At 41.0% G+C, this 27,730-nt stretch overlaps 1 protein-coding gene across 3 annotated transcripts in view; it reads left to right on the forward strand.

Moving 5' to 3' along the window:
- LOC110509467 (short transient receptor potential channel 4) overlaps window positions 1-27,730 on the forward strand; it is a 192,750-nt gene that overhangs the window by 111,367 nt on the left and 53,653 nt on the right. For 2 of the 3 annotated variants that reach the window (XM_090226401.1, XM_090226400.1), the window contains 2 exons: window positions 5,347-5,523; window positions 9,454-9,654. In XM_090226401.1, the coding sequence (XP_090082527.1) occupies window positions 5,347-5,523; window positions 9,454-9,654 (378 nt within the window). Of the gene's footprint in view, window positions 1-5,346; window positions 5,524-9,453; window positions 9,655-10,204; window positions 10,469-27,730 lie in introns of those variants that run through there. The other variant, XM_090226402.1, reaches the window with a different exon arrangement.

A 27,730-nucleotide genomic window follows, 5' to 3' on the forward strand; every position in this document is an offset into this window, starting at 1 on the left:
GTTTGCAAGCCCTGCCACATCCGACGAGCGTCGGAGCCAGTGTAGTATGATTCAATCTTAGCCCTGTATTGACGCTTTGCCTGTTTGATGGTAGGGCATAGCGGGATTTCTTATAAGCATTTGTTATTAGCACCTTGAAAACGGCAGCTCTACCCTTTAGCTCAGTGCGAATGTTGCCTGTAATCCATGGCTTCTGGTTGGGGTATGTACGTACAGTCACTGTTGGGAGGACGTCCTCGATGCACTTATTGATAAAGCCAGTGACTGATGTGGTGTATTCCTCAATGTCATCGGAAGAATCCCGGAACATGTTCCAGTCTGTGATAGTAAAACAGTCCTGTGGTTTAGCATCTGCTTCATCTGACCATTTTTTTTATAGACCGAGTCACTGGTGCTTCCTGCTTTAATTTTTGCTTGTAAGCAGGAATCAGGAGGATAGAGCTGTAATCGGATTTCCCAAATGGAGGGCGAGGGAGAGCTGTGTCTCTGTGTGTGGAGTACAGGTGATCTAGAAGGTTTTTCCCTCCCTCGGGTTGCACATTTAACACGTTGATAGAGATTTGGTAGAACTGATTTAAGTTTCCCTGCATTAAAGTTTCCGGGCACCAACAGCGCCGCCTCTGGGTGAGTGGGTTCCTGTTTGCTTTTTCCCTTATACATCTGACTGAGTGCGGTCTTAGTGCCAGCATCTGTCTGTGATGGTAAATAAACAGCCACGAAAATAATAGTTGACAACTCTCTAGGCAAGTAGTGTGGCCTGCAATTTATCACAATATACTCTACTTCAGGCGGGCAAAACCTAGAGACTTCCTTAGATTTATTGCACCAGCTGTTGTTTACAAATATGCACAGACCCCCCCCCCCCCCCCTCGTCTTACCGGAGTGTGATGTTCTATTCTGAGTATATATCCCTCTAGCTGAATATCCATGTCCCCATTCAGCCACGATTCCGCGAAACATAGGATATTACAGTTTTTGATGTCCCGTTGGTAGGATATTCGTGATCGTACCTCGTCTAGTTTATTGTCCAATGATTGCACGTTGGCGAGTAATATTGACGGTAACGGCAGCTTTCCTAGTTGTCATCTGCGGGTCCGGACGAGGCTTCCGGCTCTTTGTCCTCTGGGTCACTTCCTTTTGCGAATAATTGTGATGTCTGCCCTGCGGGGTGTTTGGAGAATATCGTGTGAGTCCTGCTTGTTGTTGTTGTTGAAAAAAATCTTTGTCTAATCCGAGGTGAGTGATCGCTGTCCTGATGTCCAGAAGCTCTTTTCAGCCATAACATACGGTTTCAGAAACATTATGTACAAAATAATTTACAAATATCACAAAAAAACAAACAAAAAATAACACAATTGATTAGGAGACCATAAAACAGCGGCCATCTCCTCTGGCGCCATCATATATTGGCATAGTATATTATGTAGTGGTATAGTATATTATGCAGTAGTTTAGTGGTATAGTATATTATATAGTGGTATAGTATATTATGCAGTAGTTTAGTGGTATAGTATATTATATAGTGGTATAGTATATTATGCAGTAGTTTAGTGTTATAGTATATTATATAGTGGTATAGTATATTATGCAGTAGTTTAGTGGTATAGTATATTATATAGTGGTATAGTATATTAAGCAGTAGTTTAGTGGTATAGTAAATTATATAGTGGTATGGTATATTATGCAGTAGTATAGTGGTATATTATATAGTGGTATAGTATATTATATAGTGGTATAGTATATGATACAGTATTATAGTGCTATAGTACATTATGCAATAGCCATGTGGTATATTATATAGTGGTATGGTATATTATGCAGTAGTATAGTGGTATATTATATAGTGGTATAGGATATTATATAGTGGTATAGTATATTATATAGTGGTATAGTATATTATATAGTGGTATAGTATATTATGCAGTAGTTTAGTGGTATAGTAAATTATATATTGGTATAGTATATTATGCAGTAGTTTAGTGGTATAGTATATTATATAGTGGTATAGTATATTATGCAGTAGTTTAGTGGTATAGTATATTATATAGTGGTATAGTATATTATGCAGTAGTTTAGTGGTATAGTAAATTATATAGTGGTATAGTATATTATGCAGTAGTTTAGTGGTATAGTATATTATATAGTGGTATAGTATATTATGCAGTAGTTTAGTGGTATAGTATATTATATAGTGGTATAGTATATTATGCAGTAGTTTAGTGGTATAGTAAATTATATAGTGGTATAGTATATTATGCAGTAGTATAGTGGTATATTATATAGTGGTATAGTATATTATATAGTGGTATAGTATATTATGCAGTAGTTTAGTGGTATAGTATATTATATAGTGGTATAGTATATGATACAGTATTATAGTGGTATAGTACATTATGTAATAGCCATGTGGTATATTATATAGTGGTATGGTATATTATGCAGTAGTATAGTGGTATATTATATAGTGGTATAGGATATTATATAGTGGTATAGTATATTATATAGTGGTATAGTATATTATATAGTGGTATAGTATATTATGCAGTAGTTTAGTGGTATAGTAAATTATATATTGGTATAGTATATTATGCAGTAGTTTAGTGGTATAGTATATTATATAGTGGTATAGTATATTATGCAGTAGTTTAGTGGTATAGTATATTATATAGTGGTATAGTATATTATGCAGTAGTTTAGTGGTATAGTAAATTATATAGTGGTATAGTATATTATGCAGTAGTTTAGTGGTATAGTATATTATATAGTGGTATAGTATATTATGCAGTAGTTTAGTGGTATAGTATATTATATAGTGGTATAGTATATTATGCAGTAGTTTAGTGGTATAGTAAATTATATAGTGGTATAGTATATTATGCAGTAGTATAGTGGTATATTATATAGTGGTATAGTATATTATATAGTGGTATAGTATATTATGCAGTAGTTTAGTGGTATAGTATATTATATAGTGGTATAGTATATTAAGCAGTAGTTTAGTGGTATAGTAAATTATATAGTGGTATAGTATATTATGCAGTAGTATAGTGGTATATTATATAGTGGTATAGTATATTATATAGTGGTATAGTATATTATATAGTATTATAGTGGTATAATACATTATGCAATAGCCATGTGGTATATTATATAGTGGTATGGTATATTATGCAGTAGTATAGTGGTATATTATATAGTGGTATAGTATATTATATAGTGGTATAGTATATGATACAGTATTATAGTGGTATAATACATTATGCAATAGCCATGTGGTATATTATATAGTGGTATAGTATATTATGCAGTAGTTTAGTGGTATAGTATATTATATAGTGGTATAGTATATATTGCAGTAGTTTAGTGGTATAGTATATTATATAGTTTTATAGTATATGATACAGTATTATAGTGGTATAATACATTATGCAATAGCCATGTGGTATATTATATAGTGGTATAGTATATTATGCAGTAGTTTAGTGGTATAATATATTATATAGTGGTATAGTATATTATGCAGTAGTTTAGTGGTATAGTATATTATATAGTGGTATAGTATATTATGCAGTAGTTTAGTGGTATAGTATATTATATAGTGGTATAGTATATTATGCAGTAGTTTAGTGGTATAGTATATTATATAGTGGTATAGTATATTATGCAGTAGTTTAGTGGTATAGTAAATTATATAGTGGTATGGTATATTATGCAGTAGTATAGTGGTATATTATATAGTGGTATAGTATATTATATAGTGGTATAGTATATTATATAGTGGCATAGTATATTATATAGTGGTATAGTATATTATGCAGTAGTTTAGTGGTATAGTATATTATATAGTGGTATGGTATATTATGCACTAGTATAGTGGTATAGTAAATTATATAGTGGTATAGTATATTATATAGTGGTATAGTATATTATATAGTGGTATAGTATATTATATAGTGGTATAGTATATTATGCAGTAGTTTAGTGGTATAGTATATTATATAGTGGTATAGTATATTATGCAGTAGTATAGTGGTATAGTATATTATATAGTGGTATAGTATATTATGCAGTAGTTTAGTGGTATAGTAAATTATATAGTGGTATAGTATATTATGCAGTAGTATAGTGGTATAGTATATTATATAGTGGTATAGTATTTTATGCAGTAGTTTAGTGGTATAGTAAATTATATAGTGGTATAGTATATTATGCAGTAGTATAGTGGTATATTATATAGTGGTGTAGTGTATTCTGAGGTAGTATAATGGAATATTACACAGTCATTATATTACTGTGAAATGTTGTTTACAATAGTTGAATGCACTGTCATTCTGGATTAGAGCCTCTGACAGATGACCAATATGTATATGTATATGTGAAAATGAACAACTGAGCTCATTAAAATACTACCCAGCATACCTTGGAATTGTTCATTTTTTACATTTAAGAGACACTCGTATCACACCATAGTACCATCAGACTTCTGATATCAATGCAAGGTGAAGTGGAGCCACACAATTGTGAACCGCTGGGGGGAAAAAAAATGGTATAGGAAAGTATTTTGTATTTTGAATATACAAATTGCAGCTTTTGAAATAATTTTTTCACCAAATACATTGGAGTGTAGTTCAGCCCAGTTTAATACAACATACAAAATACTCAGAAGTAATTAAAATGGGTATTTCAAATGCACGTGACACAAATACTGCCCATCTAGAACCTAGCATCAACGACCCAACCTTGTACTGGCAATGGGTTATTAATTAAGTGACCCAATGTGTTCTGTCCAATATTCACCCAAATTGAGATGTTTTTAATTCAGCATTTATTAGTGTGTTGCAGATAAAGGGGTGTCCATTTGAGGTGGGTTTGATGTAAAGAACATCATGGATGCAGATAAAGGGGTTTGTGTGGAGGGTATGTTGTGTGTCTCCAGGTGTGTTGTAACTGTGTGGAGGGTATGTTGTGTGTTTCCAGGTGTGTTGTAACTGTGTGGAGGGTATGTTGTGTGTTTCCAGGTGTGTTGTAACTGTGTGGAGGGTGTGTCTTGTGTCTCCAGGTGCATTGTAACTGTGTGGAGGGTGTGTCTTGTGTTTCCAGGTGTGTTGTAACTGTGTGGAGGGTGTGTCTTGTGTCTCCAGGTGTGTTGTAACTGTGTGGAGGGTGTGTCTTGTGTTTCCAGGTGTGTTGTAACTGTGTGGAGGGTGTGTCTTGTGTCTCCAGGTGTGTTGTAACTGTGTGGAGGGTGTGTCTTGTGTCTCCAGGTGTGTTGTAACTGTGTGGAGGGTGTGTCGTGTGTTTCCAGGTGTGTTGTAACTGTGTGGAGGGTGTGTCTTGTGTCTCCAGGTGCGTTGTAACTGTGTGGAGTGTGTGTCCAGCTCGGATGTGGACAGCCTTCGCCACTCCCGATCCCGTCTCAACATCTACCGAGCCCTGTCCAGCCCTTCCCTCATCGCCCTCTCCAGTGAAGACCCCTTTCTCACAGCATTCAGACTGAGCTGGGAACTACAGGAACTTAGCAAGGTGAAGTTTGATCAAGAGGGGGGGGGTGATCTATTGATTGATTAGTTGACTGAGAACACATTCTCATTTACAACATCAACCTGGGGGATAGTTACAGGGGAGAGGAGGGGTTGATCTATTGATTGATTAGTTGACTGAGAACACATTCTCATTTACAACATCAACCTGGGAGATAGTTACAGGGGAGAGGAAGGGGTTGATCTATTGATTGATTAGTTGACTGAGAACACATTCTCATTTACAACATCAACCTGGGGGATAGTTACAGGGGAGAGGAGGGGGTTGATCTATTGATTGATTAGTTTACCTTTTTTTTTTACCAGGTAAGTTGACTAAGAACACATTCTCATTTACAACAATCAAGGGGCAACTGATTGATCAAGGGGCAACTGATTGATCAAGAGGCAAATGGTTGATTGATTGGCTGATTGATTAGTTGGTTGGCTGATTCGCTGGCTGTTTGTATAAGGGCTCAGGGCCAGACCCACATGCAGACACGAGAGGTCGATTGTTTGAGTATTTTATATTCATTAGTTCCAAAAAAGGGTAGGCAAGAGAATGGTCGTGGACAGGAAAAAGGTCAAAACCAGATCAGAGTCCAGGAGGTACAGAGTGGCAGGAAGGCTTGAGGTCAGGGCAGGCAGAATGGTCAGGCAGGAGGGTACAGAGTCCAGGAGGTACAGGGTGGCAGGCAGGCTTGAGGTCAGGGCAGGCAGAATGGTCAGGCAGGCTTGAGGTCAGGGCAGGCCGAATGGTCAGACAGGCGGATACAGAGTCCAGAAAACAGGCAAGGGTCAAAACCGGGAGGACTAGCAAAAGAGAGAATAGCAAAAGCAGGAGCACAGGGAAAAACACACAGATTGCCTTGAAACAGACAAGACGAACTGGCACAAAGAGACAGGAAACACAGGGATAAATACACCGGGGAAAAATAAGTGACACCTGGAGGGGGTGAAGACAATCACAAGGACATGTGAAACAAATCAGGGATGGAGTCCCTGGAGAAGGCGGGAACGAGATGGTGGTTAGGAGTAGTGCAGTATTATCATGAGGAGACGTATACTTGGAAAACGGAAGAGGGATTAAGGGAAATGGAGAGGGAGAGACGGTTTAAGAGAGAAAGAAGGAAGAAGAGGGTGCACTTGAATCAAAAAAGAATGGTGGAAAAAAGGGAGATGGTTTGTTAAAGAAGAAGGGAAGAAGGGTAGGGGGCAGCATTTGGAATTTTGGATAAAAGCATGCCCAAATTAAACGGCCTGCTACTCGGGCCCAGAATATATGATATGCATATAACTGGTAGATTTGGATAGAAAACAATCTAAAGTTTCAAAACCTGTTAAAATAGTGTCTGAGTATAACAGAACTGATTTGGCGAAAACCTGAGAAATATCCATTCAGGAAGTAGTTTTTTTTTGGTTTTATAGTTTTCATTTCAATGCCAGTTGTACAGTATCCATTGACTTAGGACTCAAATTGCAGTTCCTATGCCTTCCACTAGATGTCAACAGTCAGTATTCTGATAAGTAAGACCAGTCTGAATGAGTGGACCCTGACGTTACACAGAGCTTTTTGAGTTACACAGAGTTATTGTCCGGTTGAAATATTATAGATCATTTAGGCTAAAAACAACCTGAGGGTTGAATATAAACATCGTTTGACATGTTTCTATGAACTTTACGGATACAATTTGGATTTTTTTGTCTGCCTGTTTTGTCTGCGTTTGAGCCTGTCGATTACTGAAAAAAAGCACAAACAAAACAGAGTTTTTTGGATATAAAGAGACTTTATCGAACAAAAGGAACATTTATTCAGTAAATGAATGTATTCTGAGTGCAACCATATGAAGATCATCAAAGGTAAGTGATTGATTTTATCTCTATTTCTGACTTGTGTAACTCTTCTACATGGCTGGTTACTGTTTGTAATGATTTGCCTATTGGGCTATGTTCTCAAATATTCGTAAGGTATGCTTTCGCCGTAAAGCAATTTTTAAATCTGACAACGTATAGCCACGTAATATTCATTCTCATGATGCCATCTATTTTGTGAAGTGCACCAGTCTCTCCTGCAGAAAAGCACCTCCACAACATGATGATGCCACCCACGTGCTTCACGGTTGGGATGGTGTTCTTCGGCTTGCAAGCCTCTCCCTTTTTCCTCCAAACATAACAATGGCTTTATGGCCAAACAGTTCTTTTTTTTGCAAACCAGAAGACATTTTTCCAGAAAGTATGACCTTTGTCCCCATATGCAGTTGCAAACCGTTGTCTGGATTTTTTGCAGTGGCTTCTTCCTTGCTGAGGAGCCTTTCAGGTTTTGTCAATATCGGACTTGTTTTACTGTGGATATAGATACTTTTGTACCTTTTTCCTCCAGCATCTTCACAAGGTCCTTTGCTGTTGTTCTGGGATTGATTTGCACTTTTTGCACCAATGTACGTTCCTTTTCTAGGAGACAGAATGCGTCTCCTTCCTGAGCGGTATGACGGCTGCGTGGTCCATGGTGTTTATACTTGGGTACTGTTGTTTGTACAGATGAACGTGGTACCTTTAGGCATTTGAAAATTGCTCCCAAGCAAGAACCAGACTTGTAGAGGCCTACAATGTTTTTTCTGAGGTCTTGGCTGATATATTTTGATTTTCCCATGATGTCAAGCAAAGAGGCACTGAGTTTGAAGGTAGGCCTTGAAATATATCCACAGGTACACCTCACATTGACTCAAATGATGTCAATTAGCCTATCAGAAGCTTCTAAAGCCATGACATCGTTTTCTGGAATTTTCCAAGCTGTTTAAAGGCACAGTGTATGTAAACTTCTGATCCACTGGAATTGTGATACAGTGTGAAATAAGTGAAATAATCTGTCTGTAAACAATTGTTGGAAAAATGAATTGTGTTATGCAGAAAGTAGATGTCCTAACCGACTTGCCAAAACTAGTTTGTTAACAAGAAATTGGTGGAGTGGTTGAAAAACGGGTTTAATGATTTCAACCTAAGTGTATGTAAACTTCCGACTTCAACTGTATAAAAGTTATCCTGTATGAGCGTATGTGCCTAATACATTACGATGTTACAGCTTATGGGCATGTGGCAGCAGTGTGTAGGAGGGAGGGTCCAAGGAGTGAGAAATGTGCAGAAGGGCATTTAGACAAAGGAATGTGTAGCATTGGGGAAAGTAATGGAATGTGTTAATTGTAGGGGTGCCCATGGAGCTGGGGATCAGAAACGTCCCGTGCGAGAGAGAAGCAGGTTGAAGTTTCCAGGGTTAGAGAAGACCAGAAGTTGACATATGCTGAGGCAGTGAAGAAAGTAGAGAAAGATGGGTCAAGGGGGCGGGATCCTGATGTGAGTGGTAGATGAGTAGTAGATATGTACCTGTACAGAGGGATAGGCCAAAAAGTGATATGTAAGATTTACTAAGATTGGATATTTATCATTTATAGCAATGGTTATCACGAGTACTGCAGGGATGGAACTGACGTTGCAGAAAATTGAGGTTGTGGTGGCAGCTGCAGAGAGGTATTTTGACTTGACATCAGAAGAGTGACAGGATGTGTTAAATGGGATAATGACATGAGGAATAAATACATTTAGTTAGTGGAGTAACGGGGGTGTTCATGTTATATCATTTTGAAAGTGTAGTGTTAGATGGTAAGGTATTTATTTATTACATTTTATCTATAAAGTGTAAGGGAGTTGTACTCCGGTCTAGTAGGTGGCGGTAATACAACAAATTGGATGCCAACCCCCGTTAATCCTCATTGAAGAAGAAGAAGAAGGCTGGCTGATAGGCTGGCTCGCCGGGTGGTTCGTTGGTTGAGTAAATTAAGATCCCTTCCACTCCAAGCTAATCTTATGATGATCTTTGATGGGACCTGGGTTTTTTCATTGAATGAATGAATTAATATACTCTGCGCTCCCTTTACCCCAGGTGGAGAATGAGTTTAAGTCGGAGTATGAGGAGTTATCCCAACAGTGTAAGCAGTTTGCTAAAGACCTTCTGGATCAGACCAGGAGCTCCAGAGAGCTGGAGATGATCCTGAACTACAGAGACGACATCAACCTGCTGGAGGAGGAGGGAAACAATGACCTGGCTAGACTCAAACTGGCTATTAAATACCACCAGAAAGAGGTAGGAGTTTATACTACACACATCACTACACTACTACACTACACACTACTACCCTACACACAATGACCTGGCTAGACTCAAACTGGCTATTAAATACCACCAGAAAGAGGTAGGAGTTTATACTATACACACTACTACACTACACACTACTACACACTACTACACTACACACTACTACACACTACTACACTACTACACTACTACACTACACATTACTACACTACTACACTATACACTACTACACTACTACACTACTACACTACACTCTACTACACTACACACAATGACCTGGCTAGACTCAAACTGGCTGTTAAATACCACTGGAAGGAGGTAGGAGTTTACACTATACACACTACTACACTACTACACTACTACACTACTACACTACACACTACTACACTACTACACTACACACAACTACCTGGCTAGACTCAAACTGGCTATTAAATACCACTGGAAGGAGGTAGGAGTTTATACTATACACACTACTACACTACTACACTACACACTACTACACTACACACTACTACACTACACACTACTACACTACTACACTACACACAACTACCTGGCTAGACTCAAACTGTCTGTTAAATACCACTGGAAGGAGGTAGGAGTTTATACTATACACACTACTACACTACTACACTACTACACTACACACAACTACCTGGCTAGACTCAAACTGTCTGTTAAATACCACTGGAAGGAGGTAGGAGTTTATACTATACACACTACTACACTACTACACTACTACCCTACACACAATGACCTGGCTAGACTCAAACTGGCTATTAAATACCACCAGAAAGAGGTAGGAGTTTATACTATACACACTACTACACTACTACACTACTACACTACTACACTACTACACTGCTACACTACTACACTACTACACTACTACACTGCTACACTACTACACTACTACACTACACACAATGACCTGGCGAGACTCAAACTGTCTGTTAAATACCACCAGAAAGAGGTAGGAGTTTATACTATACACACTACACACTACACACTACTACACTACACTGAACACAAATATAAAGCAACATATAAAGTGTTGGTTTCATGAGCTGAAATCAAAGATTCCAGAGATTGTCATTACTCACAAAAACCTTATTTCTCTAAAATGTTGTGCACACATTTCTTTACATCGCTGTTGGTGAGAATTTGTGATTTGCCAAGATAATCCATCCACCTGACAGGTGTGGTATATCCAAAAGCTGATTAAACAGCATGATCATGACACAGGTGCATCTTGTGCTTGGGACAATTAAAAGGCAGTTTTGTCACGCAACACAATTCCACAGATGTCTCAAGTTTTGAGGGAGCGTGCAATCGGCAATGCTGACTGCAGGAATGTATACCACAGCTGTTGCCAGAGAACTGAAGGTTAATTTCTCTACCATAAGCCGTCATTTTAGAGAATTTGGCAGTATGTCCAACTGGCCTCACAACCACACACCACGTATAACCACGCCAGTACAGGACCTCCACATCCAGCTTCTTTACCTGCGAGATCGTCTGAGACCATCCACCCGGACAGTTGATGGAATTGAGGATTATTTCTGTCTGTAATGAAGCCCTTTTGTGGTGAAAAACTCATTCTGATTGGCTGGGCCTGGCTCCCCCGTTGGTGGGCCTATGCCCTTCAAGGCCCACCCATGGCTGAGCCCCTGCCCAGTCATGTGAAATCCATAGATTAGGGCCTACTGAATTTATTTCAATTGACTCATTTCCATATACCAACTGTAACTCAGTAACATCGTTGACATTTTTGCGTGTTGCATTTATATTTTTGTTCAGTGTATATATACACACTACTACTACACTACTACAGTACTACACTCTACTACACTACGACAGTACTACACTACCCTGCTACACCACTATACTACACTACTACACTACTACACTGCACTGCTACAGTACTACACTACAATACTACACTACTACAGTACTACACTGCACTGCTACAGTACTACACTACAATACTACACTACTACACTACTACACTGCACTGCTAAATTACTACACTACAATACTACACTACTACAGTACTACATAACACCACAACAGCACTACACTAGTACAGTACTACACTACTACAGTACTACACTACTATAGTACTACACTACCACACTACAGTACTGCACTACACTAACACACTACAGTACTAAACAAATACACTACAGTACTACGCTAATACATCACGACAAGAGATACACCACAAAATTACATAAATAGAGACCACACAACTACATAAAGAGACCACAACACTACATAAAGAGAGAGACCACAACACTACATAAAGAGAGAGACCACAGCACTACATGACGAGAGAGACCACAACACTACATAAGGGTTTCAGTGACTTCATTAGCTGTGGTTGCTGATGCGTATGTGGTTGAATCATCAGTATACATGGACACACATGCTTTGTTTAATGCCAGCGGCAGGTCATTGGTAAACAATAGAAAAGAGTAGAGGGCCCAAAGAGCTGCCCTGTGGTACACCACACTTTACATGTTTAACATTAGAGAAGCTTCCATTAAAGAAACCCCTTTGAGTTTTATTAGAAAGATAGCTCTGAATCCACAATATGGCAGATGTTGAAAAGCCACAACACATGTTTTTTAAACAGCAGGTTATGGTCAATAATATTAAAGGGTTCACTGAATTATAACAGTACAGCTCCCACAATATTCTTATTATCAATTTCTTCAACCAATCATCAGTCATTTGTGTCAGTGCAGTACATGATGAGTGCCATTCTCTATTAGCATGCTGAAAGTCTGTTGTTAATTTATTTACAGAGAAATAGCATTGTATTTGGTATAACACAATGTTTTCCAACAGGTTGCTAAGAGCTGGCAGCAAGCTTATAGGTCTGCTGTTAGAACCAGTAAAGGCCGCTTTACCACTCTTGGGTAGCGGAATTACTTTGGCTCCTTCCAGACCTGAGGACAAATACTTTCCTCTAGGCTCAGATTATAATTAAAATATGATGGAAGTGGCAATACAGTCAGCTCTCATCCTCAGTAGCTTTCCATCTAGGTTGCCAATGCCAGGAGGTTTGTCATTTTTGATCGATAACAATATTTTTTTCCACCTCTCCCACACTAACATTACAAAATTCAAACTTCCACTTTTTGCTTTTCTTACATTTTTTTTTTATGCATGTAAACAATTGCTCACTCTTCGTTATTGGCATTTCCTGCCTACGTCTGTCCACTTTGCCAATGAAATAAAATAATTGGAAACATCAAATGGTTTTGTGATGAATAAGCCATCTGATTTGATGAAAGATGGAGTTGAACTTGTCTTTCTGCCCATAATTTAATTTAACCCTCCTGTTGTGTTCGTTTGATGTGAATTCATTCTGTGTTCCCGGTCCAAAATGACCGCCCTATTATAGCTGGTTATAAATCCATAATAATACATATATTATCGCCTAATGTTGTGTTAGATCTTTTTATCAACTTAAGTTCTTGTGAACATTACAAGTTTAGAACTTCTATTTGCTATTTATGTCCTGTAGACCTCATTGACCTGAGCTCATACAACTCGTTTTTGAGTAAAAAAAAGCACAATGTATGGATTATTTTGACTAAAACAAATACTCACATGAAATGTATTGTGATATTTATCACAGACTACTTTGAGTCAAAGTTTAACAAGGACTCTCTCCTCCTCACCAGTGTCATGATCAAAGATATGATCAAGAGCCTCACATACAGTATATCATTTGGTCATTGTGCTGCCACAGAATGAATTGTGATCAAGGCCTCAAAAAAGCTTTATATACCAGAGCTGTGAGAAGAGTTCTATATATTATTGAAATAATGTTGCGATTGTTTGTGAGAATGCCAACAGGTGTGGTTCCCATGGGGGAAAGATTCTATTGGGGAAAGGTTCCCGTGGAAGCCAAGAAGGGGAGTGTGGTGACCATCTGATGAATGGGCATGTGCCTGAACTCAATGTTATACACTAATTGTAGTCTCACCCATTCATTTCTAATGACCCTGTCACGGCTGTTGAAGGATGAGGACCAAGGTGCAGTGTGGTGAGCGCACATTTGACATTATTTAAGAAATGACGCCGACGAAACAATAAACAATACAAAACAAACCGTGAAGCTTATAAGGCTCTGTGCCATCAAACAAAGTTAACTTCCCACAAACACAGGTGGGAAAAAAGGGTACCTAAGTATGGTTCCCAATCAGAGACAACGATAGACAGCTGTCCCTGATTGAGAACCATACCAGGCCAAAACGTAGAAATAGAAAATCATAGAAACACAAAACATAGAATGCCTACCCCAACTCACACCCTGACCAAACCAAACTAGAGAAATAAAAAGGTTCTCTAAGGTCAGGGCGTGACAGACCCGGTCATTTTTGACCCACATGTACACCCACATGTGTACAAAAGTTAAATAAAACACACACAATTTTATGGAAATCATCAACATTTATTTTGTGTGTTCAGATGCCCTGTATGGACAAACTCATGGAACCTGATGACAATCAGATTAAATTAACTACATTTTTCAGAGAGAAAACTTGTAAATCGGAACACAGCAGGAAAAGTACTCCAACGTGTTTTCCATCATTCTTTGTTTCTCTAAATACAGTTTCTTCTTCTTTTTGTTGAGTCTAGTTACATCATTTCTCAATTTGCAGTAAGTCAGCCAGTCAGATGTGCTGCCAGACTTATTAGCCACTCATTTCGTCCCATCTCTTTCAACCATACAGTTTTTCAATTCCTCATCGATCCATGGAGCCTTAACAGTTCTAAAAGTCAGTTTCTTAATAACAGGTGCATGTTCATCAATAATTGGAAGAAGCAATTTCATAAACTCAGCGTCTGGATGCTTCTCATTAATCGCATCAGACCAGATGCGCTCTGGCAGATTTCATGGCTGGGATCAGTTATATCCTCTTCTGGTGTACAGCTTCAGGATAGTTCTTGTTGAGGAAGATATACGTTCCTCTCAAGTTCTTGGCTCTTTCCAGAACAGCTACCTTGTCCTTGAATGTCAGGAACTTGACCACTATTGGCCTGGGCCTATCACCTGGGCCGGTGGTGGGTTTTCCAGTCCTGTGGGCACGCTCCACCTCAATCTTCCTGTGGTCTGTCTTCAATTTCTCAGAGATCTTTTCCCTCACTTTGTCCTCAGACTCTATTCACGTCTCATGTGGAGATTCTGCAGTTCTGTCCGCAACCATGTTGTTCCTTCTTGATGGTCCCTTGAGATAGTCTGATTTATCTGTCATTGTGATCATGGATGCACACACAGAACTGATGTCCTCTCTCAATGACTTACAGATTGCTGTCATCTTGCTGTTCTCCTGTTTCAACTCATCGAGCTAACCCTAGGAGAACTGCAAACTGTTCTTCAGGTCCTCGACCTCTCTGGTCTGGTCGTCCATTCAGTATTTGGAGAAAACACCTGAAGCTATTGTCTTGTTGTACTAACAACTGCTTTTAGGTCTCTTTTTGTTTGTTTAAAACATCCTTCACGTGTGACACCACTGTGTCTCAACGGTACTCCCGCCGGCTTTGGTCTTTGTCATGGTAGCTAAAATTGTAGGTTACGCTGTTACTCCTCGCAGATCCAGACAGGGCAGGTTACTGCAAAGATTGAAAACATCAAACAGCAGGGGTCTAGACAGCTACAAACCCAGGACAATCCACAGTCCCAGCCACAATGGCTAACCGCGTCCCGAGCTGCGTTCAAGAAAACCCTGCTAGGTTGATATGCAGCTAGGCTAGCTGTGACACCAAATAGCTCCTCACACCCGTCCTTGTTCGGTAGAGCTTTCCAATACACTTTCAAGCAACAAACTTTTCAAACAAACAAAACCAAGCTCTTCCTCGTTCCGCATTCAACAGGAAGTGATGTAAAAGATGTAAGGTGACTATGTCAAGCGCTAAACTCTCAGCAGTAGTAATCACACCAAAAAGGCGGCCAGGGCATTCTTACCGAACCACATTACCTTCGTTTTGGAGGTTTTCAGAACGTTAAGGGTAGAGAAAGCTTCCTACTGCCTGAGCTACAGTGCATTCGGAAAGTATTCATCATTCTGGACTTTTTCCAAATGTTGTTGTGTTACAGCCTTATTCTAAAATGGATGAAGCTAACAGTTATTTAGTTCATCTACACACAATACCCCATAAGGTCCCACAGTTGACAGGTGGAAGAAATTGTCCGTAGAGTTCCCGAGCCAAACTGAGCAATCGGGGGAGAAGGGCACTCTGACAGAGCTCCAGAGTTCCTCTGTGGAGATAGGAGAACTGTCCAGAAGGACATCCATCTCTGTAGCACTCCACTAATATGGCCTTTATGAAGAGTGGTCAGACAGAAGCCACTCCTCAGTAAGTGGCACATGACAGCCCACTTGGAGTTTGCCAAAAGGCACCTAAAGGACTCTGAGAGCCCGGACTTGAACTCGATCGAACATCTCTGGAGAGAACTGAAAATAGCTGTGCAGCGACACTCCCCATCCAACCTGACAGAGCTTGAGAGGATCTGCAGACAAGAATGGGAGAAACTCCCCAAATACAGGTGTCACAAGCTTGTAGCATAATACCCAAGAAGACTCTGGTACTGAATAAAGGGTCTGAATACTTATGTAAATGTCACATTTCCGGGGGGGGGGGGGGGGTTATTTTATAAATGAGAAAAAAATATTTAAACTTGTTTTTGCTTTGTCATTGTGGGGTATTGTGTGTAGATTGATGAGGGGGGGGGGGGGAACTATTTAATCAATTTTAGAATACAGTAACGTAACAAAATGTGGAAAACGTCAAGGGCTCTGAATGCTTTCTGAATGCACTGTATGTTGTTGATGTAAATTGAGAAGAGTTTGTGGCCTAGGATCAAGCCTTGGGGTACTCCCTTGGTGACTGGCAGTGGCTGAGACAGCAGATGTTCTGACTTCATACACTGCACTCTTTGAGAGAGGTAGTTAACAAACCAGACCAAAGGCCCCTCAGAGACACCAATACTCCTTAGCCGGCTCACAAGAATGGAATGGTCTACCGTATCAAAAGCTTTGACCAAGTCAATAAAAATAAGCAGCATTGCTTAGAGCAGAGTGGTGACATCATTTAGAACCTTTAAGGTTACAGTGACACATCCCTAACCTGAGTACATACCAGAGAGTATACTATAGACATCAAGAAAGCCAGTCAGTTGATTATTGACAAGTTTTTTTCCAACACTTTTGCTAAACAGGACAAGATATACATTGGCCTATAACAGTTAGGATCAGCTTGATCTCCCCTTTAAATGAAGGAGGCGACGTGGCTGCCTTCCAAGCACTGGGAACCTCCCAGGAGAAACAGGTTAAAAAGGTTAAGATGATAGGGGCTGTAACCTTAAAGTATCTAAACCATCTCAACAATATGTTTTTTTGAGTGCAAGTTCAAGGAGCTTCTTTAGCACCTCAGACTCAGTGAGAAACTTTGTAGCGGGGCAGGTGGAAAAAGTGGGAGGAGCAGCCGGGCTAGTCGGATTAGAAGGGCTGGGAGAAGAGCAAGTGCTGGGAGAAGAGGAAGTGCTGGACAGGAATGAGGTGTGGCTGAGTCAAATAGGAATCTTGACTTATAGAAGTGGTGATTAATTAAGGATCGGTGTCCCACCAGCGGGACACTTTCCGGTGAAACTGGAGGGCGTGCAATTCAAATAAATAATCATAAATATTATGGATTTTAAACATTTAGGTGTCATAAGTGTCATAAGTGTCTTATATTTGCTGAAAGCTTAAATTCTTGTTAGTCTAACTGCACTGTTTGATTTACAGTAGCAATTACAGAGAAAACATGCCATGCCATTGTTTGAGGACGGCGCCCCAGGTCAAAATATTTTTCCACCGGCACAGGTTTCATACATTCACATATAAAGATTACATTTTGACTTACTTTTTGAAAATCTTCCTCTGATTTCTCATCCAAAGGGTCCCAGCTATAACATGTAGTTTAGTTTTGTTAGACAAAATCCTTCTTTATATCCCAAAAAAGTCATTTTAGTTGGCGCCATCAATTTGACTAATCAACTCATTCAACTTGCAGAGAAAGGAATGCGAAAATCTACCCCTAAACTTTGTTTCAGCAAGTCAAAATACGTTTATATTTACTCTTCAGATATCCTAAAATGTAATCAAACTATAATATTTGTTTCAGAAAGAAGTGTGTTCAATAGGAAACCAATTTTAGCAGGTGCGTAATGTCTTCATGGCGCATGCAAACACACATTTCTAAGACTGTGTCCTTTTAATAAAACTGTTATTTCTAATTCGTTTTGGAAGTTACAAGCCTGAAAACCTTGACCATAGACTGCTGAAACCCTGTGGAAGCCATAGGAATTGCATCCTGGGAGCTAATTTTCAATATGACCTATCTCTTGCATTTCTAAAATAATTTATTTGGATTTTCTCCTACCACATCTATTGTGTTATAGTCTCCAACATTACTTTAACATTTCTTCAAACTTCAAAGTGTTTTATTTCCAATGGTACCAACTATATGCATATCCTGGCTTCAGGACCTGAGCTATAGGCAGTTTATTTGGGCATGTCATTCAGACAGGAAGTGGAGAAAAAAGGGAACTAGCACTAAGAAGTTTTAAAGAGCTCAGCCATGTGCTTCTTGTCAGTAAATACCACATCATCACCATTAAGGGACATGAGCAGCTATTAGGAGGAGGGTTTATTCTCCAGGTCTTTAACCGTTTTCCGGAACTTCTTGTGTTTAGACCTACAGAGAGAGAACTGCTCTTTAAAGTAACTAACTTTGGCCTTCTGGATAGCCTACGACCTGACTAGATTCAGACTGGCCATCACATACCACCAGAAAGAGGTAGGAGACTATAGTGTACTGCTATTCCACACAGATATACATCCTGAGGAAGTCGGAGGTTACTGTAGTATTTTGTCATCCTTCATCTCAGTCTAAGACAGTGCAGACAGCGAGGTCTGACAGACTAACAGAAATGGAGTTTTCCAGCCATGTAAGGACACACACAGAGAGAACAGTGTTGACATGGTGGGGAGGCAGACAAGATGGACGATATAGCCTCATGAAATAATCTCACTCCCTTTTCACTATCTGTCTATCTGCGGTTCTGTGTCAGTCTCTCTCTCTCTCTCTCTCTGTCTCTCTCTTTCTCTGTTCTCTCCCCCCACTCTCTCTCTCTCTCTCTTTCGCTTTCCCCCACCCCCTATCTCTCGCGATCTCTCTCTCTCTCTCTCTCTCTCTCTCTCTTTCGCTTTCCCCCACCCCCTATCTCTCGCTGTCTCTCTCTCTCTCTGTCTATCTGTCTGACTCTGTCTGTCTGTCTGTCTGTCTGTCTGTCTGTCTGTCTGTCTGTCTGTCTGTCTGTCTGTCTTTCTGTCTTATGGCTTGGGGGTAGAAGCTGTTAAGGAGCCTTTTGATATTTACATCTAGATATCACCAGCTACCTTAATTCATATTAGCGTGCTATCTAAATTCACTTAGCTAGCTAGCTATACAATATGTAAAGTCGTCTAGATACTGTAACTAGCTAGCTATGTTAGCAGCTCATTTGAGTTAGCCTGCACTGTAGCTAGCTAATAATACATCAGTTTTTTATTTTTTTTACATTTTCAATGTGTATTTACTCCACTTGAATATACGTTTGATTGGAGGGCAACAACGCTTGTTTGTCACCCGAGCGGTTTGGAGCGTATTACCATTTAACTCTGAATAAAGTCATGAATCAGAGAGTGGATGAAAGTATTGACCCATTTAATAACCAGACCTTCATAGAAACTTGCTATGCCGAATTGTTGATGGACAACCAAATTGCTGCTATATGCTGCCAGCACGCCGACAAGCCACTATGGCCTTAAATTTGACAATTTATACACAGACAGACAGACAGGCAGGCAGGCAGGCAGGCAGGCAGGCAGACAGACAGACAGGTGTTAGTGTTTAAATACTGGAGAGTTGAGACCAAATCACGGACGCTGGACAGAGTGGATTTCAGTTGTAACAAAAGACAGTTTTAATGAGTCAAAGATATCTTGTCCCACAGTTTTACGTGCACGAATCTAGTTCATATAACTCGGCAAGGAGTCAGGTGAAAAAGAGGCCTTATACAAAGGTTACATTCATTTTTATACATAGAATAAAGTAGGTGGAGTCTTGTCGTTTTGGTCTTCTGACTGGTCACAAAGGGTTGGAGGCGGCCTTGCTCTAGCCAGAGCGGGCCCCATTGGTGCACAGCAAAAGTCCTTTGCTCTTGGCACCCGACCAGTAGGGGGGGTGAGATGGGTTTATACTAGGAGATGTTTGTGTCAGGGGTTCGTGAGGCAGAGGGGCAGTTTTTATGGCTGGGTGTATGTGTTCATGCGATGGAATGTCTTTGTTTCCTGGGGTCGGGAGACACCAAAGCTGAGGGGATAGTGTTAGGGGGGTAGTTTTATTGCTGGCTGTGTGAGCTAGTTCCTGTTTTAACAAGGGTACGTAAGATGACTTGAGTCAGGCGGTTTGGCTTGGCGCTGTATAATATATGAGCTATATGTATGAATGTTTACATATATATATATATGACACAGGCAGGCAGGCAGACAGAGAGAAAGACGGGCAGGCGGGCAGGCAGGCAGGCAGGCAGGCAGGCAGGCAGGCAGGCAGGCAGGCAGACAGACAGACAGACAGATAGACAGACAGACAGACAGACAGGCAGGCAGGCAGGCAAGCAGACAGACAGACAGACAGACAGACAGACAGACAGACAGACAGACGCTCCAGAATGTACGTGACATCAACAGAGATGTATATTTAAAAATATACATATTTCTCATGCACAAGTGCAGGGAAATGCCTTTCTTGCAAATTCAAAAATACAACATCGCAATAATAAACAATGAAATGCTAGATTAAAAAACACGAGAAATCAGAAGAAATGTGAAGAAAGTAATTAAGCATACGATAAACACAGGGTCAGTTCCAGTACCATATTTACAATTTGCAGGGATACTGGAGTGATGGAGGTAGATACAGTGTCAAGACAAAGTATGTGAACCCTTTGGAATTACCTGGATTTCTGCATAAATTAGTCATAAAATTAGATCTGACCTTCATCTAGGTCACAACAATCATGCGTTTTCATGTCTTTATTGAACACACCGTGTAAACAATAACAGTGCAGGGTGAGAAAAGTATGTGAACCCTTGGATTTAATAACTGGTTGACCCTCCTTTGGCAGCTTTACCTCAACCAAATGTTTTCTGTAGTTGCGGATCAGAAGGAATTTTGGGCAATTCCTCTTTACAAAAAATGCTTTTTAAAATTTATTTTACCTTTATTTAACTAGGCAAGTTATTTAAGAACAAATTATTATTTTCAAGGACGGCCTAGGAACAGTGGGTTAACTGTTCAGGGGCTGAACGACAGATTTTTACCTCGTCACCTCGATCTTTCGGTTACTAGTCCAATGCGCTAACCACTAGGCTACCTGCCGGCCCCAGTTCAGCAATATTCTTGGGATGTCTGGTGTGAACTGCTCTCTTGAGGTCATGCCACAGCATCTCAATCGGGTTGAGGTCAGGACTCTGACTGGGCCACTCCAGTAGGCGTATTTTCTTCTTTTGAAGCCATTCTGTTGTTGATTTACTTCTGTGTTTTGGGTCGTTGCCCTGTTGCTTCAATCAACTTCTGTTAAGCTTCAATTGGCAGACAGATAGCATAACATTCTCCTGCAAAATCTCTTGATAAAGTTGGGAATTCATTTTTACATCTATGGTAGCAAGCTGTCCAGGCACTGAGGCAGCAAAGCAGACCCAAACCATGATGCTTCCTCCACCATACTGTACCGTTGAGATGAGGTTTTGATGTTGGTGTGGTGTATCTTTTTTTCTCCACACATAGTGTTGTGTGTTCTTTCCAAACAACTCAACTGTAGTTTCTTCTGTCCACATAATATTTTGCCAGTAGCCCTGTGGAACATCAAGGTGCACTTTTGCAAAGGTCAGATGTGCAGCAAAGTTTTTTTTGGACAGAAGTGGCTTCTTCCGTGGTGTCCTCCCATGAACACCATTCTGGTTTAGTATTTTACGTATCGTAGACTTGGCAACAAAGATGTTATAAATCTATGTTCCAGAGATTTCTGTAAGTCTTTAGCTGACATTCTAAGATTCTTCTTCACCTCATTGAGCATTCTGCACTGTGCTCTTGCAGTCACCTTTGCAGGAAGGCCACCTCTAGGGAGAGTGCTGAACTTTCTCCATTTATAGACAATTTGTCTTACCGTGGACACCACATTCCCAGTGGTTCAGAACTTTACATACACTCAATTAGTATTTGGTAGCATTGCCTTTAAATTGTTTAACTTGGGTCAAACATTTTGAGTAGCCTTCCACAAGCTCCCCACAATAAGTTGGGTGAATTTTGGCCCATTCCTCCTTACAGAGCTGGTGTAACTGAGTCAGGTTTGTAGGCCTCCTTGCTCACACACTTTTTCAGTTCTGCCAACAATTTTCCTATAGGATTGAGGTCAGGGCTTTGTGATGGCCACTCCAATACCTTGACTTTGTTGTCCTTAAGCCATTTTGCCACAACTTTAGAAGTATGCTTGGGGTCATTGTTCATTTGGAAGACCCATTTGCGACCAAGCTTTACCTTCCTGACTGATGTCTTGAGATGTTTCTTCAATATATCTATATAGTTTCCTTCTCATGATGCCATCTACTTTGTGAAGTGCACCAGTCTCTCCTGCAGCAAAGCACCCCCACAACTTGATGCTGCCACTCACGTGCTTCACATTTGGGATGGTGTTCTTCGGCATGCAAGCCTCCCCCTTTTTCCTACTAACATAACAATGGCTTTATGGCCAAACAGTTTAAAAAAAAATCAAACCAGAGGACATTTCTCCAAAACGTACGATCTTTGTCCCCATGTGCAGTTGCAAACCGTTGTCTGGATTTTTTATGGTGGTTTTGGAGCAGTAGCTTCTTCCTTGCTGAGCAGCCTTTCAGGTTATGTTGTTACTGTGGATATAGAGACTTTTGTACCTGTTTCCTCCAGCATCTTCACAAGGTCCTTTGCTGTTGTTTTGGGATTGATTTGCACTTTTCACACTAAAGTACGTTCATCTCTAGGAGACAGAACGCGCCTCCTTCCTGAGCGGTATGACGGCTGCGTGGTCCCATGGTGTTTATACTTGGGTACTATTGTTTGTACAGATGAACATAGTACCTTTAGGCGTTTGGAAATTGCTCCCAAGCAAGAACCCGACTTGTAGAGGTCTACAATTTTTTTCTGAGGTCTTGGCTGATATCTTTTGATTTTCCCATGATGTCAAGCAAAGAGGCACTGAGTTTGAAGGTAGGCCTTGAAATACATCCACAGGTACACCTCCAATTGACTCAAATTATGTAATTTAGCCTATCAGAAGCTTCTAAAGCCAAGACATATTTTTCTGGAATTTTCCAAGCTGTTTAAAAGCACTGTCAACTTAGTGCATGTAAACGTCTAATCCACTGGAATTGTGATACAGTGAATTATAGGTGAAATAATCTGTTTGTAAACAAAACTATAGTTTGTTAACAAGATATTGGTGGAATGGTTGAAAAATGAGTTTTAATGATTTCAACCTATGTGTATTTAAACTTCCGACTTTAACTGTATATACAGGGTCAGTAGTTATATACAGGGTCAGTAGCTATATACAGGGTCAGTAGTTATATACAGGGTCAGTAGTTATATACAGGGTCAGTAGTTATATACTGGGTCAGTAGTTATATACAGGGTCAGTAGTTATATACAGGGTCAGTAGCTGTATACAGGGTCAGTAGTTATATACAGGGTCAGTAGTTATATACAGGGTCAGTAGTTATATACAGGGTCAGTAGTTATATACAGGGTCAGTAGCTATATACAGGGTCAGTAGCGATATACAGGGTCAGTAGCTATATACAGGGTCAGTAGCGATATACAGGGTCAGTAGCTATATACAGGGTCAGTAGCTATATACAGGGTCAGTAGATATATACAAGGTCAGTAGTTATATACAGTAGTTATATACAGGGTCAGTAGCTATATACAGGGTCAGTAGCGATATACAGGGTCAGCAGCTATATACAGGGTCAGTTCCAGGGTCAGTAGCTATATACAGGGTCAGCAGCTATATACAGGGTCAGTAGTTATATACAGGGTCAGCAGCTGTATACAGGGTCAGTAGTTATATACAGGGTCAGTAGCTATATACAGGGTCAGTAGCTATATACAGGGTCAGTAGCGATATACAGGGTCAGCAGCTATATACAGGGTCAGTTCCAGGTTCCTCAGCTATATACAGGGTCTGTTCCAGGTTCAGTAGCTATATACAGGGTCTGTTCCAGGTTCAGTAGCTATATACAGGGTCAGCAGCTATATACAGGGTCAGTAGTTATATACAGGGTCAGTAGCTGTATACAGGGTCAGTAGTTATATACAGGGTCAGTAGTTATATACAGGGTCAGTAGCTGTATACAGGGTCAGTAGTTATATACAGGGTCAGTAGTTATATACAGGGTCAGTAGTTATATACAGGGTCAGTAGTTATATACAGGGTCAGTAGCTATATACAGGGTCAGCAGCTGTATACAGGGTCTGTTCCAGGTTCCTCAGCTATATACAGGGTCTGTTCCAGGTTCAGTAGCTATATACAGGGTCAGTAGCGATATACAGGGTCAGTAGTTATATACAGGGTCAGTAGCTATATACAGGGTCAGTAGCGATATACAGGGTCAGTAGCTATATACAGGGTCAGTAGCTATATACAGGGTCAGTAGATATATACAAGGTCAGTAGTTATATACAGTAGTTATATACAGGGTCAGTAGCTATATACAGGGTCAGTAGCGATATACAGGGTCAGCAGCTATATACAGGGTCAGTTCCAGGGTCAGTAGCTATATACAGGGTCAGCAGCTATATACAGGGTCAGTAGTTATATACAGGGTCAGCAGCTGTATACAGGGTCAGTAATTATATACAGGGTCAGTAGTTATATACAGGGTCAGTAGTTATATACTGGGTCAGTAGCTATATACAGGGTCAGCAGCTTGTATGTGAGTTGGTGTGTGTGTACAGTAGAGTCAGTATATTCTGTGTGAGATGGAGTGAGTGTGTTTGTGTATGAGTGTATGAGTGTCTGAGTGTGTGTGTATGGCCCTGTGAGTCTGTCAGTCTGTAGGGTCCTGTCAGTGTGTCAGTGTGTAGAGTCCTGTCATTGTGTAGAGTATTGTCAGTGTGTCAGTGTGTAGAGTCCTGTCAGTGTGTATAGTCCTGTCTGTGTGTAGAGTCCTGTCAGTGTTTAGAGTCCTGTCAGTGTGTATAGTCCTGTCAGTGTGTAGGGCCCTATGAGTGGCAATAGAGACAATACAAAAACAAAAGGTCAATAAAGATACAAGGTCAACTCAGAAAGTTCGTATAGCCATCTTTTTATCAGTCTGATGTCGCCAGCGATCAGGCCTACCACCGTCATGATGATGGTCTTGGAGTCGTGCACGGCCACACAGTCTTGGGTGAACAAAGCACACACCCCTGTGGGGCCCCTTTGTTGAGGGTCAGCGTGGCGGAGGTGATGTTGCCTACCCTTACCACCTGTGGTCGGCCCGTCAGGAAGTCCAAGATCCAGCTGCAGAGGGAGGTGTTCAGTCCCAGAGTACTAATCTTGGTGATGAGCTTGGAGGGGACAATGGTGTTGAACGCTGAGCTGTAGTCAATGAACATCATGCTCACATAGGTATTCCTCTTATCTAGGTGGGTGAGTGCAGTGTGGAGAGCAATTGAGATTGAGCCATCTATGGATCTGTTGGGGCGGTATGCAAATTGGAGTGGGTCTAGGGTGTCTGGGATGCTAGAGTTAATGTGTGCCATAACCAGCCTTTCAAAGCACTTAATGATTACAGAAGTGAGTTCCACAGGGTGGTAGTCATTGTGGCATGAAGCCTTAATTAAAGTTCTTAGGAACAGGAATGATAGATTGGTGTTCATCTTAAAACGCGGGGGATTACAGAATGGGACAAGTAGAGGTTGAAAATCACTGTGAATATACCTGCCAAGTTTTCTGCTTTTCTGCTCTGAGACCACGCCCTGGAATACAATCAGACGACAAGCCATTTCAGCTATAGCCTACGAAGAAAGGAATACATTGCGACACACAGGTTGATAGGGATTCAGGGACATTAAGCGCTGAACATTTAAACAACATGTCGTTGTATTAAGTCATTATAGTCTATAAATTGTGCTTACACTAACGGTCAAAAGTTTTAGAACACCTACTCATTCAAGGGTTTTTCTTTATTTTTACTATTTTCTACAATGTATAATAATAGTGAAGACATCAAAACTAAGAAATAACACATATGGAATCATATAGTAACCAATAAAGTGTTAAACAAATCAAAATATATGTTATATTTGAGATTCGTCAAATAGCCACCCTTTCCATTGATGACAGCTTTACATATTTAGAAACATCAGTTTGGACGGTCTGTGGCTTCAGCCTACTAACTCCCCGCCCACTCAGCCTACTAGCTGCTCTCCCACTCAGCATACTAGCTCCCCGCCCACTCAGACTACTAGCTCCCCACCCACTCAGCCTACTAGCTCCCCACCCACTCAGCCTACTAGCTCCCCACCCACTCAGCCTACTAGCTCCCCGCCCACTCAGCCTACTAACTCCCAGCCTACTAGCTCCCCGCCCACTCAGCCTAGTACCTCCCCGCCCACTCAGCCTACAAGCTCCCCACACACTAAGCCTACTAGCTCCCCACCCACTCAGCCTACTAGCTCCCCGCCCACTCAGTCTACTAGCTCACCACCCACTCAGCCTACTAGCTCCCCACCCACTCAGCCTATTAACTCCCCGCCCACTCAGCCTACTAGCTCCCAGCCTACTAGCTCCCTGCCCACTCAGCCTACTAGCTCCCCGCCCACTCAGCCTACTAGCTCCCAGCCTATTAGCTCCCCACCCACTCAGCCTACTAACTCCCAGCCTACTAGCTCCCCGCCCACTCAGCCTACTAGCTCCCCACCCACTCAGCCTACTAGCTCCCAGTCTACTAGCTCCCTACCCACTCAGCCTACTAACTCCCAGCCTACTAGCTCCCCGCCCACTCAGCCTACTAACTCCCAGCCTACTAGCTCCCTGCCCACTCAGCCTACTAGCTCCCCGCCCACTCAGCCTACTAGCTCCCCGCCCACTCAGCCTACTAGCTCCCAGCCTACCAGCTCCCTGCCCACTCAGCCTACTAGCTCCCCGCCCACTCAGCCTACTAGCTCCCAGCCTACTAGCTCCCCACCCACTCAGCCTACTAACTCCCAGCCTACTAGCTCCCCACCCACTTAGCATACTAGCTCCCAGTCTACTAGCTCCCTACCCACTCAGCCTACTAACTCCCAGCCTACTAGCTCCCCGCCCACTCAGCCTACTAACTCCCAGCCTGCTGTCTCCCGGCCCACTCATCCGACTAGCTCCCCGCACACTCAGCCTACTAGCTCCCCACCCACTCAGCCTACTAACTCCCAGCCTACTAGCTCCCCGCCCACTCAGCCGACTAACTCCCAGCCTACTAGCTCCCCACCCACTCAGCCTACTAACTCCCAGCCTACTAGCTCCCCGCACACTCAGCCTACCAACTCCCCGCCCACTCAGCCGACTAGCTCCCCTCACACTCAGCCTACTAGCTCCCCGCCCACTCAGCCTATTAACTCCCAGCGCACTCAGTCTGTCTTTTCAGACTTCCTGGTAGTTTGACATGAGAGAAAAAGTGCATTTTCTCAAAGTGTGAGCATTTCTAAATGGAACAATACTTAATTAGTCATTTTTAGTTAGAATCTGAATGACTGTTTGGGTCCTTTTTAAAACACACGTTTGTACATGTTGACTCTTTGTAAGAAAATGACTATTTGAGGCATGAACTTGGGTAAATGAATGTACCTGTAACTAATTGTCAAACGATGTACTTTATACGGTACAACTACAATGACAAGCGTTTATATCCCTTTAATTATACAACTACAGTGACAAGCATTTATATCTCTTTAATTA

Source organism: Oncorhynchus mykiss, chromosome 29, assembly GCF_057628025.1.
Source record: "Oncorhynchus mykiss isolate SJ-2025 chromosome 29, ASM5762802v1, whole genome shotgun sequence".
Taxonomy (NCBI): Eukaryota; Metazoa; Chordata; class Actinopteri; order Salmoniformes; family Salmonidae; genus Oncorhynchus; species Oncorhynchus mykiss.